The sequence below is a fragment of the Lepisosteus platostomus genome, chromosome 3 (assembly GCF_059453375.1).
Source record: "Lepisosteus platostomus isolate fLepPlt1 chromosome 3, fLepPlt1.hap1, whole genome shotgun sequence".
NCBI classification, from domain to species: Eukaryota; Metazoa; Chordata; class Actinopteri; order Semionotiformes; family Lepisosteidae; genus Lepisosteus; species Lepisosteus platostomus.
Genome location: NC_142613.1, coordinates 20,891,345 through 20,909,147, shown reverse-complemented (window position 1 = coordinate 20,909,147; position 17,803 = coordinate 20,891,345). Strand labels below are relative to the sequence as shown.

Below are 17,803 nucleotides of genomic sequence, written 5' to 3'. Positions count from 1 at the left end.
AATGTAGTTTCATCCAGTACCTTCTTTTCATTAATAGACTTACTGTTCTGTGTCATTGGAACTACAACCTGAAACAGTGACTTCCTGGTGGTGAATAATGCGCAAGGTAAAGGTCGAAGGAAGCTCAGTTCATCTAAGCGGTCTGTCAGTGAGTAGACTTGGTGCTAGGAATTATTAGTAGAAGTATATCATAGGACTTGAAATGACTGTGTTTTATTTGTTAAAACATCGTATGAAGATTTGAGTGGACATAAACGGAGACAGGGAATTGAAGATTTCCAAATGGTGCTGTTAGCAGAAGAAAACGAACCACCTGTAACTGCGAAGTGGCCCCGGGTGACAAAGTTTATTTTGTCTGCTTGCGCGGCTGCTGTTGCTGAAATAGGTATACAGTAACGAAAAAATCGATATCGTCTGATTTGTTACTTCATCGAGAATCGTTGTTAATCATCAAGCTTTGGTGATCTTGAACAGAAAGCAGCATAATAAATTAATAGAGAAAAAAGTGCAATTTAACTAGTAATACATAATATTTCTTAAGTCATGGAATGTGCCTTAAAAACGCTCCTTTTACATTTCCGTAAAAGTACTGTAACTATACGTTGTTCTTTATATAACGGAGTTTAACAAGTTCCTGCTTTTCCAAGGGCAAGGAACTCATTTCTACTGTTTTCAATAAGATACACAATGACGAAGATACAGTAATAACAGTTTAACGTGTCAGGTTAATGCTGAGAAAATTCACTCCTGCAGTAATTCACAGGTCTGCAATTCTGACATTGCTCACTATTAGCATGAACAGTAGCTGCAGGACAACACGCTGTATTAAGGCGGTGCACGAGCCTTTGTAATTTACAGTAGCTGTCTTTAATAGTGCAAGTACACCACATCAGAGAGATAATAAATACAGATTTCGTTTTTTAATGGTATGCTCTGATATTCCCTATGTATTCTGTCGGTGCACTTCATAAAACATGCGGAACATAACTACGAAATATTTTCATTAACTGCATTTTGTGTCCTTTTATTGACACAAATAATATCCCAATTATGGTTTCACGAACGCTCTTTAATAAACTGATTCTGGATTTCACATATAAAGGCATATTTTATTAATTTCTTGTTTGGTTCATGTTTATAGAACTGTTATCCTACTACATTCTTCTTGTAGTTCCATGTGATAATAATAATTCCTTGCACTTACTGTATATCGCGCTTTTCTCGACATTCCACTCAAAGCGCTTTACAGGTAATGGGGACTCCCCTCCACCACCTCCTATGTGCAGCACCCACCTGGATGATGAGACGGCAGCCATAGTGTGCCAGTACGCTCACTACAGCTACCAGTGGGGAGAAGAACAGAGTGATGAAGCCAGTTCATAGATGGGCCATAGATTGATAAAGGCTAGGGGGAAATGTGGGCAGGATGCCGGTGTAACACCTCCATTCTTTTCAAAAAGCACCCTGGGATTTTTAATGACCACAGAGAGTCAGGACCTCTGTTTTACACCTAATCCGAAGGATGACACCAATCTACAGTATAGTGTCCCTATACTGGGGCATAAGGACCCACACAGACCTCACAGTGAGCGCCCCATATTGGCTCCACTAACACCTCTTCCAGCAGCAACCTTAGCTTTCCCGAGAGGTCTCCCATCCAGGTACTGACCAGGCTCACATCGGTGATTTGTGATGTATCTTTCACATAATTCTTTTTGTACCTTACTGAGATATATTCGCATCATTTTTTGACAGTGCTACTAAATATTTAAACTTTACAATATATTAGTCTCAGTTACCCAAAAGCATAATTTATCATTTCCATTAAAAAAAAATGTTGTATTATGACCTTGAAATAAAGATGTCAATAAATGAAGTAATAGGATCTCTGTAGGTGATGTAGTCCACAGTGATAACTGCTGGAGGTTTAAATTCGACTCATTTTTTTCTCCAATAGTCACTTTCCCACTTGACCTGACAAAGACACGGCTGCAGATCCAAGGTGAGACTGCACTTCGTCGCCATGGAGATGGAGGTCACAAAGGGACACCATACCGGGGAATGTTGTCTACGGCTGCTGGGATTGTTCGAGAGGAAGGTCTGTTTAGACTGTGGCAGGGGGCCACACCAGCCATCTACCGACATGTGGGTATGTACTATACATCTACTGCAACAGAGGTTCCTGCTGCCAATGGAGAGTTGTGGCTGAGAAAAAGCGGTGTGCCTATGCAGAAGTATATAATGCGAGTTCACAAAAAGTGAAGTGAACCTAATGTACTGTATTTACCGTACATTCTTACAGCAGTAAAAAATGGTGCAAAAAGTAGTGAAAGTCACTTACTTTAGTCATAGCTTCTCATGTTCTAATTCTGAGAGCAGATCCGTTTGTTTAATCTTAGTCAATGTAAACAAGCGTGGTTAAATAACCTTTCATGACCCCGACTCTCCTTTCAAAACTGGGCTTCATCAGACAATTAGATTTAGATTTTGGATTTCTGTATCCCAATTGCTCTAGGATTTTACGATAATGTCAAGAAGTGTTTCTGTTGTAACAGAAAAAGTTCTGGATCCTGAGATGACGTTAAACAGATGAGTTTATTGCATGCAAGGAACAATAAAGCTGAAGTCTTGTTCCCGCAAGGAACAACAAAACCGAAGTATTGTTCAAAGTGCCGGTACAAAACTTCCAGTTTATATAACCCTCTTCTGCCACTTCTGACGTAGCTCATTACTATGGTAATATCCCTTTTCTGCAGCTTCTGACGTAGCTCATTACTATGGTAATATCCCTTTTCTGCAGCTTCTGACGTAGCTCATTATTATGGTAATTGGGGAGGTCACGGTGTGCGGACAGTTCACAGACTTTGGCCAAATGGTCAGGGTTATGTTTCTTTCCCTGGGGGGTTTCCTAGCTGGCATCTGGAATCCTTATCAGTTATCCCCCTTTCCTGCCATAACTCTAGCCTGTTACTTAGAAGTCTTGTCCTCATGCAGAAAGTTAACCCCTTCTTCACATCTTGTATCTTTCTTCAGAACCAATTGGTGTTTATAAAAAATCAAATTCAAGTTTGTTTCAGCATCTTCTATATTTATAGAACCAGTTTGGTTTGTTAGCCAGATCAACATGGTTGCTCATCTGATGGATATTCATTGAGTGATGTTCTTTGTTGCATAGTAAGAGGTACAGAGAAGGATTTAGATTTAGAGTTGAGAGGTCATCACTCCATACGAAACAAGTAAGATGACAAACTCAAAGCAGTTGGCTTCTTCAAAATCAACACTGCGACACAAGAGTAGAAGACACTTCTTTACCCAAAAGGTTGTGGGAGCATGAAACAAGCTATCCAGCCATGTGGTTGAAGCTGATACTTTGATTTCCTTCATGAAATGGTCAGATAAGGTGTTTGGATTCTTTATATATTCTTTATATATGAATTGAAAGTTGAATTGAATTGGATCAATTAACTACTAACTTCCAAACTCTTGTTTGTAATCCTTCTTATGTTCTTATGTGGAGTATAAAGTGGACAAAAGTGGAAAAAAAGCTGATTTTTGTACTTTATATATAGTTATTTGGAATTTGTTGTGTGGGGCTTTTCAGTGTATTCTGGGGTCCGGATGGTTTCTTATGAACAGCTTCGGGAGTCAATGCTGGGCAGGAATGAAGACACCACTTTTCCTTTTTGGTAAGAAAGTAAGCCATTTCAGTGTACATACTGTAGATTATATATTTATTCATGCAGCACTTGATCTGCACTTCACTATATTTTTAATTAATAATGACCACAACAAAAATGATGTTATAATTTAACAAAAGCTTTTAACTTACCCTACCCACATTTAAATATGCTTATGTGTTGTTTTATAGCACAACCTACTGAATACAGTATATTGAGAATTTGTAATGAACAAAATGGTAGATGACAATGCTTTTACTGATAAACATATCTGACCACATGTGAACAGGGTGTGTAAAATCTGTTAATGGATTTATAAGGTGTTCAGTGGCTTTCCATACTTAATGATTAAGTCAGAAAAGTCTTGACAGATATATTTATTGGAACAAGAGACTAATCTCATTATCTCAGGCAGCAATGAGGAAATGACTTAGTAAGTATTTGGTAGTCTACAGGTAACAGACCTCAAAATGTATCCTTTTATGTAAATTGTGATCTGTTGCATATTGTGTGGCTTTTACCTAAGTAATTATTTACTTTTTTCTAGACAGGTTGCATTATCTAGTTTCATAGTAAAACAATTCTCCAGTGGTAAGTTACAGAGTGTCACATAGGCTGGTGTGTTAAATTGTCCAGGTCTGAGGCTTCAGAGCACTGTCACTTGCTAATTTTGTGTCCCTATTACACTCCCTTAGAGCTGCAGCAAAATCTCTTTTAAGTGATACTTTTTTTTAATTAATAGTCACAATTTTGGAGCAATGCTGGGCTGAGTAGGAATTGAGAATCATGCAGCATGCACGTAAAATGGTTGGCAATTAAGAGGTTTTATTTCATTAAGAATGATTTTTCTTTCTGTTCTTTGCCCACCCATTCACCAGCTGTATATCAGCTGTATATCCGGCATTTGAAACGCTGTGAAACCTACAGTGCCTTACAGGAGGGCTAATACTGATTGGAGAACTGATACTTGTCACAGGCATTTATTCAAAACTAGGGCTAATTGAGCATCCCTATTTTAAGGATTCCATATTTCTGTTGGCCAATGACGTGACCTGAACTTGTGACTGGGCTTGAACCAGTGTACTAGAAATACAGTATAAGATTAGGCCACTGGGGAAGCCCTGTAAAACATTTTTGTCTCACAGGAAATCAGTACTGGCAGGGATGCTGGCTGGTGCGATCGGTCAGTTCTTTGCCAGTCCGACAGACCTGGTGAAGGTTCAGATGCAGATGGAGGGACGGCGCAGATTAGAAGGGAAACCGCCCAGGTGAGGCCTGCAGTCCACAGGGCGGCTGACTGCTGCTTCCTGAGGCATTCGCTCACTGTATAGCTGAACCAACTTATTGTTTAATTCGAAAGGCTGGTAACAGGGGCACACATGATATTTCACAGATTGAAATCCAGCTGCTAAAATGTGCTCTCCAGTACTGGGTCATCATATAGCATTAATTCTACATTTTTCACCGTCCATTTTAAAATGAAGATCACTTTATTGGCCGTATACAATTTCTTGTATTATGAATTGGTCTTTTCGCGTACCCCAGCTTGCTCTCCATGAGACACACACACAGGGAGAGAAGCTTGGGGCCAGTACCTGGATGGGAGACCCCCTGGGAAAAACTAAGGTTGCTCCTGGAAGAGGTGTTAGTGGGGCCAGCAGGGGGTGCTCACCCTGCAGTCCATGGGGGTCCTAATACCCCATTATAGTGACAGGGACACTAACTATACTGTAAACAGGCGCCGTCCTTCGGATGAGACGTAAAACCGAGGTCCTGACTTCCTGTGGTCATTAAAAATCCCAGGGCATTTCTCGAAAAGAGTAGGGGTGTAACCGCGGCGTCCTGGCCAAATTTCTCATTGGCCCTTACCAATCATGGCCTCCTAAAAATCTCCATCTATGAATCAGCTTCATTACTCTGCTCTCTTCCCCACTGATAGCTGATGTGTGGTGAGCGTTCTGGCGCACGTATCATCCAGGTGGATGCTGCACATTGGTGGTTGTGGAGGGGAGTTACCTGTTACCTGTCACGCTTTGAGTGGAGTGTCCAGAAAAGTGTTAAATAAGTGTAAGAAATTATTATTATACAGCACCCCTGAAGCATTTGGTGTTGATGGCCTTGCTCAGGGGCCCAACAGGGTAAGATTCCTCTACCGGCCACGGTATACGAACCGGCAACCTTCCAGCCACAGGTGCAGATCCTTAGCCACAGAGCCACCGCCCCACCCCAGTTTGCTTTTGGTTGCGTGTGTTGGGGTGTTTTTGTTGGAAAAAACATAAATTCAACACACTGTAAACATCAGTACATACAGTACTTCTGTATGTAAAAAATTAATGTCTTGAGCTTTTTATTTAAAACATTTATCATCTTGATCATTCTGCATTTTTGTGACTCATACTGTATGTTTGAGTGTACATTGTATTATTTTGTACAGCAAAAAATGCTAAGCTGTGTCTCACATTCCAATCCTAATGCATGGAACAATATTTTACAAGCACTCCCTTAACTCCTGTCATATGCCATTATTATGTTTTACCTAACTAGCAGTTCCTTTCTAGCATGTCCCAATCTTAGGTCTGATCAGCTCTGAACCTCTTGTGTTTCGATACTCCTCTCTTTACATGGACTGGCCTATTGTTGTTTCAGAATCCGCGGAGTGTACCATGCCTTCGTGAAGATAATTTCTGAAGGGGGTATTCGTGGACTGTGGGCAGGATGGGTTCCAAATGTACAGAGGGCTGCCTTGGTCAATTTAGGAGGTACAGCCAAAATGTGATGAGATTTTAATCCCAGGAATAAATAGAGAATAGTGTTGCAATGTATGTTTGATCAAATTCTTTATCAATACCTAGAGCAGGGGTCTTAAACTGCAAACTGTACTACAGGTAAAAAGTTACATGTAGTAGTTGGTCAATTTTTATAATTTGTTGAATGATTGTAATGCGTCCAACCATTTATAGTTAACTGTACCTTCAATTGTAATGTGTAACTTCAGCTTTAAAAGAGATAAGATGTTTCCATAAGAAAAATCCTAAACAGTGCATATACAGTATCTAATACAGAAAGAATAATGGATTTCTAATGATTGGAATAAAAATCAGGGGACACAAGGCCATCCAGGAACTGTGTTGGAGAGTCCTGGATAAGAACATTTATGACATTTGTCCTTGGACAAAGCAGACGCTTCAATCAAATTATGACCATGCAGGAATTTCTGTAAATTCTAAAGCATAATGTATAGTGTTTTTCCACTGTAATAATATTCAGTTCTGTGTAGACTGAGTGTGATCTTAGTATACTTAGTTTGCCTACATGTACATGCACTGTATATCCTGATTAATTTTGTGTCTCCATTAACCTCTATTACTTCAAGGCATATTTTCCTGCTTTCCTGATTTCTGTCTTTAAGCCCTTCTATAATATTTCTAGTTGCACTGACAAATTGGCTAATTAAAGTTTTATTTCTTGGCAAATGAGACTTCAAAAAAAAAAACTTCAGGTGGCAAAACATCATAGCGCAGTGACAGAAGTTTCTTACACATATTTTCCATAGTTTTCATCTTCTAGTGAGGTATCAATCTTTTCTTGGGCAACCTGTCACGTGAATGACATCCCACTAGGTCTCACCAATCATAGCAGGGGGGTGGAGGTGGAAGTGAAATTTAGAGATAACAGATTAAAATGGCCAGCATGTCATAGTTAGATAGGATGAAACCTGAGAAAGAACAGACAAACTCTGCACAGAAGATGCTCCAGGGCAGATTCAAACCCTGGACCCAAGATTAGTGAGGCAGGGGTACTAATAGCCACTCCACTTTGTCTATGACTAGCTTCACAATTTTAAAGTGTAAAGGCTGTGCAAGTCAAAAACTGCATTCTTCGGGAAGGCCAGAATGCAAAGGACTTACTCTCTGATCACAGGACAGTGTATAATACATAATTTCTTTGTTGTCAGATCTTACTACATATGACACAATGAAACACTTTTTGTTGAGAAACACATCAGTGGAAGACAACTATATCTGTCATGGATTGTCAAGGTAATTTCTTTGTGAACATGTTTTTTATTCATTTTTCAAAACACAATTCAATACAAAAATGAAAAAAAAAACATTCTTCTAATGAACCTACTCCACCCACCCCCCTCATTAGTGCTTGTTTCCATGCAGTGTCAGAAGACTTTTTATTATACATTTTTAGTGAATAATATATTCTTAATGTTACTGTTAAAACACTTTAAACCATTTATACTCCATGGACTACTTCATACAATGTACCTCAGAAAAACTGTTTTTTTCAAATGGAATTCCCTATTGATGAAGCATCATAACAAAATAGCAAGTTGACAAATTATCAGAACTCTGAAAGCTTTTTGGTGGATTTCAAGTCTTAATGAATGTGCCGCTTCTATATTTGTCAGGCGTGACCTATCACTTTATTTGTGTGTGTTTTGGAAGAACAAAATGTAAAAGACCCTGTGCTGTGGATTAGTACCTAAAGTAAAATCTAGTCATGTCACAATTGTTTGTGCAATCACATTGCTACTAGCATTTTGATGGAGATTTAGGAAAATGATCTGATTTGTTGAAATACCTTTCAAAGTTGTGAATTAAAAGATCTATAACATAAAGGAATTATAGTGATTTTAGCAGACAATAAAACAGGGAGGAATTGAACATGTGTTACCTGAATATCTTTAATTTAGAAGTCTTATGTTTTGTGGTTGTTTTAAAGGTGAAGATATTCAGATTTGAGATTGATTTTTGTGCAAGTAGATATAACAGATTTCAATGAGCAATCCAGTATTGACCACTTAGAGAGGCTAGTGTGTGAGCTTTCATGTACAGAAAATATACTGTACATTAACAAACCAGGAGGACCTATTATGCATGCACCCCATGTAGAAAACCCTTCTATTTGTAGTCTGAGGAAGAAGGCCCAAGTGTCAGGAAAAAAGCTAAATTTGAACAAGATATTTTTGCTTGTTTTTTCAACTGCACTGTTTACAAGTGCTCCAATATGGTCTCATTTTTTAGACCTGTATATTAATGTGGTCCTTCCGTTCATCACATGCAGTATAGGAATTATGGCAACAGCTCAGTTTTACTGTTTTGATAGCATATCTTCAGGCCTGGTAGCAGCCATACTTGGGACCCCAGCTGATGTTGTAAAAACCAGAATTATGAATCAGCCCAGGGATACTCATGGGAGGTGAGTTATTGTAGAAAAGAAAAATATTTTCTTGGGAGAAAATATCAAGACTGATTTAAGATGATTCTGTGGTATTGAATATTGATACCTTTGATCTTCGTACAGAGCCAAGACATAGTTCCACGTGCAACAAAGACAGAACCGAGCACAAATGGGATCAGGCATAAACAAGTTTGACACCATGTTGTGCAATATCTGAACACAGTCGTGCAGAATGCCAACATGCAGTGGACACACGTCTCGTGGAAGAATTGCACAGTTCCGGGTTTGCTCATTTTATTACCAAAGAGCTCAGAACTTATATATCTGAATTTTTAAACATAGATATGAATTTCTCAGTGCAGTAGGAAGTAAAAAAAACATAAGACTGTGTTTAAATGACTTTGTATATGTTCTCTCAAACAGTGAAAGGAGAAAAGTCCTGAATTATCCCATCTGTGAACTAGTTTCCAAGATCTCTCAAAACATACTTTATATTGGAACAGGTAAAGGTTTATTCCATGCTGAAAAGAAAAGAGACACAATGTTTCGGCTTGAAGATAACTTGACACCTAAAGAAGGCTCCACAGCCAAAACGTTTTGCCTCCTTTTTTTCTTCTCAGCTCGGAATAAACGTTTACCTATTCCTTTGCAGCCTAAGCATGCTGATACAGCTACCTACTTATACTTTTTATTGGTTTCAATACACTATTCAATGGCAGAGTTGAGAAACTGCTGGTTTCTGAAACTAGCCTATTTTTCTGTATCTGTTTCCTAGGGGTTTACTCTACAGATCTTCTACTGACTGCCTCATTCAATCTGTGAAAGGCGAAGGATTCATATCTTTGTACAAAGGATTTATACCCACATGGATGAGAATGGTATATCGTATTTCTTCTCGCTAATTGAATTAATGACTTTCTTTGCTAACGGGTGCTCATTTTTCCTTGTCTTTCTCTTGCAGGCTCCCTGGTCCTTGACATTTTGGCTTACCTTTGAACAAATTAGACGAATGATAGGAGTCAGTTCATTTTAGAACCTTCCATTCATGTCGCAGTTGGAGTGCAATTCAATTGATGCTGGCAGTTGCATCGAAAATCAGGAAAATGGTCTGATTTCTTGAAATACCTTTGAAGTTGTGAATTAATTGATCTCACAGATAAAGGGATGTTAGTGATTTTAGTAAAATAAAAAGAACGGGAGGGATTGAACAGGTGCAACTTGAATATATTTAATTAATTTGATTTAAAATTTAATTTCAGTATGATTTCTTTGTTCTTTGAACTCAAAAGCAATAATAGTGTACCAAGTCTTAATTGTTCCTCTGTTCAAAACCCCATCCATCCCTTTGATAAATACCTACTGTATCTGTATGCCCACAAGCTGGAATGTTATTGCTGTGTTCATGGTTACCACTGCAAGTCAAAACCAGAGCTATTTCCAGGACTGTGATTTCATCCAGAACTTAATGCTGTTAATTTTACATTTAGTTGCTGTTAAAGAAACATAACAAAGGTTCCACACGAGAGAAGACCCATCTATCTTATAGAATTGCTACAACTGACAATTGATCTAAGAATCGCCGCAAGAATATTTTGAAAGGAGACAGGGTATCAGTTTCAACTACATTGCTGAGTCGTTTATTCCCACAGCCCTCCTGTTGTCTTATTTTCTGTCGTTAAATATGATTCTTATTATTTAAATGTACTGAAGTTTAAATGGGTAAGCTGTAGCTTCACTTCATTGTTACACTGACAGAATGTGGGAATCTGAAAAAAGTCAAAAACGTTTCTGCACTTTAGTTAGCTAACCCAAAGGTATTATCAGTCAGTGTTATATATGCTGTGTACTCATCCTATTGTGTCATGGATATCTGTACTAATTTTGGTTTAAAAAGCACAATTCTATTTTATTTTATGCCGCTGTACAGTGTGCAAGCCTGTATAAAAATATTTCACATCTTTGATTCTCCATGTCTAGCGGGATGTTTGTCTAAAAAGTAAAACAGTTGTCTTTTGGAACTGCAGCGTGTCAGTGAAAAAACTAAAATTTCTTAAAAGAATGTCTCTTGTTCTTTTGTGAAATGCTGAAACTGTGTATAATTCATGTTGGGACCACCTAAGAGTATGTCTCTCTCAACCTCACTATTTCAAGACATCACACAGAGGAAGAGGAGTAATTGTGCAAATGTTTAATGAACAAAATACCATTTTATTTTTGTAATATACTTTAACATAATAATAATAATAAACTTTATTTTATATAGCGCCTTTAAAGGTGGCTTCTCAAAGCGCTTTACAGGACGACAACAACAATAAATAAGAAGAATACACAAGATAAAACACAATTACTATAAAGAGGAGACCGTGGATGGTGGTCCTAAGAAAAGCCGAGGGGTGAAGAATGAAACCAGTTAAGTAAAGGCTTTTCTGAAGAAGAGGGTTTTGAGTCTGGATTTGAAGGAGTTTAGAGAAGGTGACTCTCTGATATCCTTGGGAGAGAGTTCCAGAGCTTGAGGGCATAACAGGAGAAGGCCCTGTCACCCATATAATGTAGACGGGCTTGGGGGACAGTAAGGAGAGCAGAATTAGAAGAGCGAAGGTTGCGAGGTGGGGAGTAGGGCGATAATAGTTCAGACAGGTACTGAGGTGCCAAGCCACGCAGAGCCTTATAGGTGAGCATGAGGATTCTACATGGAGAGAAGTCTACACGGAATTTGACCGGAAGCCAGTTCAAGGACTCCAGGATAGGAGTAATGTGAACACTTGCACTAGACGTGGTCAGGATTCTGGCTTCTGAATTTTGGACATCCTGCAGTTTGTTCAGAGTAGATTTAGATACCCCAGCGAGTAGAGCATTACAGTAGTCAATTCGAGAGAACACAAATGTGTTGATCAGCTTTTCAGCCACAGTTAGTGATAGATGTTACTATCACTATCATGCAGAAAGAACGTGTTTTTAATCTTTTTTCATTTTTGTAGTGTTGATGTAGGCTGCCAGGTAAGTAACATATTCGCCTGACTTTAATTCAGCGAAGGAGGTGTGCCGAAATAGGGGCCGCTGCTGATCATCGTAAAGCAGCCAGTCTCCATTCAGCTTAATACACAGAACCATATGGTTTGAGTCTGCAGTGATGATGCCAAGCAGGAGAAACTGAAGTTCAAACGTCCTGAAAGAGAAAGAAGGAAGAACCTCAATTATCCCAAAGACATTTTACATCAAGCATTATGATTGTCAATTTTCCTCCCCTTCATTTGCAGTCATGGCTTTTATTCTTATTCCTTGAAGTTTGCTTTAGCACCAGGTTGATTTCTACTACATTTATGTTTTGTTGGTTTTAAAAGTTACCTTTCGTAACAGTCGCAAACATCGGATTCAGGAAAGGCATTTATTCTTCCTTCCACATCCACTAAAATGAGTGTAGGATTAAGTTTTGTTCCAAGTGCCATAACATCACCAAAGTCCTCAAATGCACTGTTGTATTTAAAGAAATAAGTGGTTCATTAGTTAAAAATATTTGTTATGTAATCATCAATAGAAATTTTGAGAATCTACCCATAGCTTTCCAGATGGCAATCAGATGTCAGAAATGATTAAATGAGATGAAATGCTTCCATAGATTAGAACAGAGTTTAGAGCTTCCATACATAATAATAATAATAATAATGAATAACAATTGCTTACACTTATATAGTGCTTTTCTGGACACTCCACTCAAAGCGCTTTACAGGTAATGGGGACTCCCCTCCACCACCACCAATGTGCAGCTGGATGATGCGACGGCAGCCATAGTGCGCCAGAACGCTCACCACACATCAGCCATCAGTGGGGAGGAGAGCAGAGTAATGAAGCCAATTCATAGATGGGATGAATATAAATAAGGATGAAGACAGATTTTGAATTCCCAACGATAAATGTCAGCTACTTTTCAGGATAAATATTTATCTTCCAATACAGATAATGTACCAATATAATATTTGTATTTTTTTTACAATGTACTAATATATTTTTAAATAGTTCACTAGTTGAATCATTGCAATAAAGTCACTAACACCCGTTATGGTACTTGAAGATGAAAGACGCTGTTAGACTGATGTAATGCTAGTTTCATAATCATCCTTTAATTCCTTTGTCACGTGTGGCACCTGTTTGTGCTACTTAGCCGAATCAAAACATTTATGCCCTTTCTGTAACTGCGTTTTAAAAAACTAAAATAACTTAAATTTTACTTTACCTCAGCGTCATCTTCAAAATGGCATCTTCAAGGTCTGGACTTTGTCGTTCATTGTCAAAATAAAGAGTTGCAATTCTCAGGTTTTTAAGATTTGGAAGGTGATCCTTAACATGGCCACGAATATTAATATATTCACCTTCAAAAAAATTAGTTTTATCATTGCTGAGGATTTCTAGATTCAAAATCCATAGAATTTTAGCTTCATTATACTGTGAGAAGTCTATAAATGTCATAACTGCCATGATTATGGGGTCCATAAGCAAAAGATCTCTTATCTGGGGTTTGGTTTTGTAGACTATATGCAAACCTGTCAAAAGTGAGTCTAGAACACAGGTATTTGACAGCTTCAATCCTTTATACTGGCCACCACATAATATGTAATTAAATGTTTCCTTTGTTAATAACTGAGGATCATCAAATGGTGAATCTTGTAAAAATCTGTAAAGAATAAAAAAAGGATTCTGTAAATATTTTACAACAACTGAATAACATAGTATATTAATTAATCAGCCATGAAGCCTTGAAACCTTTCCAATAGTTTTAAACCAAGAAGAAAAGAAACACTGAATGATTTTCATTACCTCTAAAAAACATATTTTCACAAAATGTTCTGCCACACGTTAGTGATTATTTAACCTCAAAGAAACAAGACAACCAAATAACCACTATCAAGTTTAATGGCACTAAAATATTCTCATAATCCTACCTCATATTTTACCTAAGGCTTTAAGACTGCACAATAGAATAATGTACCTACCTCAAATTGTTTCTCTTGACTTCAGCTGTAAAGAAAGGAAAATTAAATCATATTAGATGTGTATTATTATTGTGCCGGGTGGGATACCATGCCAATACATCACAAGGCAGACAGACAGAAAACTCACACCAGAGACCGTTTTCTCGGGAAGCACTTAACCTATCAGTTTGTCTTTTGATTGCGGGGGGGAAAGTGGAGCATCTGGAGGAAACCCAAGTGAAGTAGAACATACAAGCTCCACACAGACAGCGCCAGCACTCCAGGAATTGAATGCAGGGCCCCGGTGCTGTGAGACAGTAATGAAAACCACTGTGCTGCCCATATTTATAATTTATTATAATATTTACTGTAAGTGGTTTGGAACTTAACAGTTCTCTTTTCAATAGGTTCAAAAACAGTGGAACAAGACAATCTGTTTCAGACCTAAACCTGGGACAAAAATTCATCTTTCAGCAGGGAAATGATGAAAAGCCCAAGGCCAAGAGACCACAGAAGTGACTCAAAAAATTAAATAAAAGAATGTTTCTGAGTGGCCAATTCCTTACCTATTTCAATTCTATGGAAATATTGAGAATCTATGGAAAAACTTGAAAAGAGCTGTAGAGAAACAACTCTATATAATGGGAGAGAGCTTGAGCAGATCTGCCAAGAAACATGGGCAAAAACATTGCACCAAATCAGTGTGCAAAGATGGTAGAGAGCCAAAAAGACTAACAGCTACAATTGCTGAAAAATGTGCTTTTGTCTCAGTTCACAGATCTGAATACTTATGGAATCAACATATTTAATTTTTTTCTGTTTAGTTTTTGCTGATGTTTACTGTAACTTATCTTTCCCTTAGAAGTCTTCAGTGTGAGCATTTTGGTTTGAAATAAAATATTGAAAAAATGTATATCCATCATCACCATCTCACAAAATAGGACAAAAAAAAGGACACCAAAGGAAAATGTTTGCAAAGTACTGTGTTATCGACATTTTTATTTTATTTTAAGGATAACAATTTTCTCCTTTTCATTATACATTTTTTGGGGGTTTAAAAAAAATGTGGAGCAGGTGTGTCACCCGATCAAAAAACTTTTTAGGAGCAGTGTAGGAGCACTGTATTATCATTTCAAACAATGTTTGAGCAGACAACACTGGAATGCAAAATCCTACCCATACCAATTCCGTACTAGTCCTGACAACCTACACTAACAATGTGTGCAGTGAATCAACATGACAGCAAATGCACAGCTCTGCATGCAGTTCAATTTCGTTTAGAGTTCAAGTCCATTTTAAAGGTATTCACGCATAGTAAGCAAATAAGGACTTTCCTCACAGATATGTACAGGATTCAATTAGATAAAACAGTGTCCTAAAAATTATTTTTTCATTTGTAAAAGACCATGTTACATTTTTTCATAGCACTAGGAATTGACAGTTGTTTTTAGAGGCTCAAATTGAGTGGTTCAGGAGCTACTTTGTGAGGCTCAGAGTGAAAGACAGGTGAGTGAGACTCCTCATAGTGTGCTGGGAGACATGAGTTGAAGAAGCGGGCCACTATCTACTGTAGGTTGTTAAGCAGGGGCATTTGGAATGCTCTGGGCAGATGCAGAGCTCATGGAAGTGCTAGGGTGGCCTTGGAGAGGAAATCTGTTGTTTTGAGCTGTTTACTCTAATTTCATCTCATCTCAAGCTACATGAATCTCATTGAATTTCTTTTACACGAGCCTCCAATCCTACAGTATGTTACTGGGCTGAACAATGTATATTAAGGCTCTGCCAATACTAACTTAATAACTTCACACACACTCCTGCAAGGCTTTCCTTATAAAGCCTTGTAATTCTTTATTTCACTGAGAACACTCTTTACAAGACATCCTGTGAGAAGGTAGTCTTCCTGTGCTGTAATAAAGCCTATCAACTCTACTCTGCTGTCTCTGCGTTGCCTAGCCTAAACTCCTGTGCCTTCATGTCTGAGCCACAGAGGGGTGTGAAGGAGAACCAGTGAGAGGTAAGAGAAGATGAGTGCTTGCAGATTATAGTATTAAGATCATAATCTAAAAATTACAATGACAGGGAATGTTATCCAAGACACCATTGATAGATAGGTTGTCATAAATACAGTTACAAATACTCGCCATAAGCAAAAGAGGCTTTACCTTGTAATCTGAGATCATTCCAGAGTTTCTCTTTAGAGCTAAAGAGAGAAAACAAAACTTTCAATGTAATTCTACCCTTTCTAAATATATATATATTAAAAATATATGTTTTTAGACTGTATTTTTTACTGTTTTCATAATCATATAATTCTGCACTGCTCTTTCGCACAGGTGAGTTTGTTTAAGGTATGATATCCACACAAATAAAAATCATACCCTACCACTTCATTTTCACAGTGGTCAGTGTCACTCCATGAAGTACAGTGGCTCATACATTAACTGTTTTCTCACCACTAAATTCTTATTTGCGTGTTTACAAAGCAGCAATATATCTGTATGTGAATTGGTATAAAACGCAGTAGTACCTGTCAATGAATGCCATCTTCCAATTTTTTGCACAGCTACTCCAATCAATCGTGATTATTTTGGATATTGAATAAAAGTTTAAAGCTTTTCTCCAAGTGAATTTGTACAATATATTAAACAAAAGCTAAGCAGGGATGTACTGTACTAATTCATACACTTTTTGTACTTAACTATTGAAGAGGCAAACTGTTCAAACTTTTAGCAATCAGTGTAAGAATTACTGTGTTAGGAATGATAACATTTTGCTTTTCATAGAATTGAAGTAACCGCAAGTAGATCACCAGCAATTTTCAAGCTCAAAAACTACTTAGTTCATGTCAGTGTTTTTTTTTTCGAGCCATGCTTTTTAAAAGCTTTAAGACATATTGAAAAAAAAAGTACCGAAAGGTTAAAGCATGTACTACAAACATTTCTAGACGGGTGCTGTGTGAAATAGACAAGGATTACTAAATAACAAGTCCGATAAACATCACAAACACGAAAAACGTATTTTAAAATCTGTCCAAAGAAATATTCATACCTTGCAGAATTTGGATCCATGTCTTCAGCCTGAATGTTAAAGTTCATTCTTTAAGTTTCATGTTAAAGGCTGCCTGGCCTATTTCCTGTTTCTTCTTATGTTTAAACTGTAAAGATTTATGATGCACGACATGTTCAAAACCAAAGTTTAGCTTTGTGTAAAAACAGCTGGAAGGTACTACATTTGTTCTTGTGAGCAGTAGTGCATTCACATAAATACCTTTGTTAGCTTAGACAACTTTGAATGAAGGTTCCGAAACTGAGAACAGAAAGAAAATGGGAAAAAAATGCCATAGGAAGTGACGTATTCCAGCTAGAGCTGCCAGTAGGATTCTAAAACACAAGATATCTTCAGAAAAGATTCACCTGCACTGTTATGCAAAAGCCTTAGACATTTTACTTGGCTCTAATCTTTTCCTGTTTCCTGTAGAACTAGTTTGGAGAAAATCTTCCACTGGTATTTTGTTTTACATCTAAAAAGATAATACTGATCTACTGTATCTGTATTTTGCAGTACAAATGGAAGACTTTTAACTTTATGTGTAGAAAGAGATAAATGTTGGTTATGACTATGAACACCTAATAATGAGTCAATTAGATTTGGTTGGTAAGAGTGATGGATCATCTGCTTTATAGTGGCTGTTCATTGTTGTGATGGAGTTTTTTAAGATTCTCATCTATGTGAATTCAAGATTTTTTAATGACAAGCTTAGTTTATTCCCACCCAAACTAACTTGTATTTATAGCAGTATTAGTTGTTACAGTAGTAAGAAACACTAGTGGGGTCTTTGTGTAAGTTGTTGATGCGCATACCATAAAAATACTGTAACTCCTTTCAATGTTGGGATATCTAAGTCTCTTGTATAGTAGTGTAACTGTGTATATTCCCCCCAGAATAGAGTTCAGAATAAGCAAAAAA

General features: G+C 37.6%; 2 protein-coding genes across 7 annotated transcripts; one reads left to right on the top strand and one right to left on the bottom strand.

The window, feature by feature from the left end:
* The first annotated feature begins 112 nt into the window (after positions 1-112).
* slc25a27 (solute carrier family 25 member 27) lies at positions 113-10,888 on the top strand. 4 transcript variants are annotated; one of them, XR_015935349.1, is made up of 9 exons: positions 113-385; positions 1,958-2,149; positions 3,602-3,686; positions 4,823-4,945; positions 6,324-6,436; positions 7,633-7,717; positions 8,796-8,888; positions 8,994-9,748; positions 9,832-9,877. XR_015935349.1 is itself a non-coding variant. In XM_088624906.1 (9 exons), exons 1-9 carry the CDS (start codon positions 283-285, stop codon positions 9,901-9,903), a joined length of 969 nt encoding a protein of 322 aa, XP_088481032.1. In that variant the 5' UTR covers positions 113-282; the 3' UTR covers positions 9,904-10,888. The 4 variants fall into 4 exon arrangements, 2 of the variants coding, with proteins under 2 accessions (XP_088481032.1, XP_088481033.1); XR_015935350.1 differs by lacking the exon at positions 9,832-9,877 and having other exon boundaries at positions 8,994-9,153; positions 9,646-9,748; XM_088624906.1 differs by having other exon boundaries at positions 9,646-9,748; positions 9,832-10,888.
* A 169-nt stretch (positions 10,889-11,057) lies between these two features.
* LOC148674612 (uncharacterized) lies at positions 11,058-17,728 on the bottom strand. 3 transcript variants are annotated; one of them, XM_088624908.1, is made up of 6 exons: positions 16,886-17,728; positions 15,979-16,037; positions 13,859-13,883; positions 13,102-13,539; positions 12,216-12,341; positions 11,058-12,036 (listed from the first exon to the last, which is right to left on the bottom strand). In XM_088624908.1, exons 1-6 carry the CDS (start codon positions 16,930-16,932, stop codon positions 11,826-11,828), a joined length of 906 nt encoding a protein of 301 aa, XP_088481034.1. In that variant the 5' UTR covers positions 16,933-17,728; the 3' UTR covers positions 11,058-11,825. The 3 variants fall into 3 exon arrangements, with proteins under 3 accessions (XP_088481034.1, XP_088481036.1, XP_088481037.1); XM_088624910.1 differs by having other exon boundaries at positions 16,000-16,037; XM_088624911.1 differs by lacking the exon at positions 12,216-12,341.
* Between the last annotated feature and the right edge of the window lie 75 nt (positions 17,729-17,803).

What these genes read in the sequence shown, in the direction of transcription:
- slc25a27 (XM_088624906.1), top strand. Translation starts at nt 283, where the DNA reads ATGGTGCTGTTAGCAGAAGAAAACGAACCACCTGTAACTGCGAAGTGG. An exon ending in GGCTGCTGTTGCTGAAATAG is followed by an intron (nt 386 to 1,957) that starts GTATACAGTAAC and finishes TTTCTCCAATAG; the next exon opens with TCACTTTCCCACTTGACCTG. An exon ending in TGCCTTGGTCAATTTAGGAG is followed by an intron (nt 6,437 to 7,632) that starts GTACAGCCAAAA and finishes CTTTGTTGTCAG; the next exon opens with ATCTTACTACATATGACACA.
- LOC148674612 (XM_088624908.1), bottom strand. Translation starts at nt 16,932, where the DNA reads ATGAACTTTAACATTCAGGCTGAAGACATGGATCCAAATTCTGCAAG. An exon ending in ATTTTGAAGATGACGCTGAG is followed by an intron (nt 12,342 to 13,101) that starts GTAAAGTAAAAT and finishes TAAATACAACAG; the next exon opens with TGCATTTGAGGACTTTGGTG. An exon ending in GTTTGCGACTGTTACGAAAG is followed by an intron (nt 12,037 to 12,215) that starts GTAACTTTTAAA and finishes TTTCTCTTTCAG; the next exon opens with GACGTTTGAACTTCAGTTTC.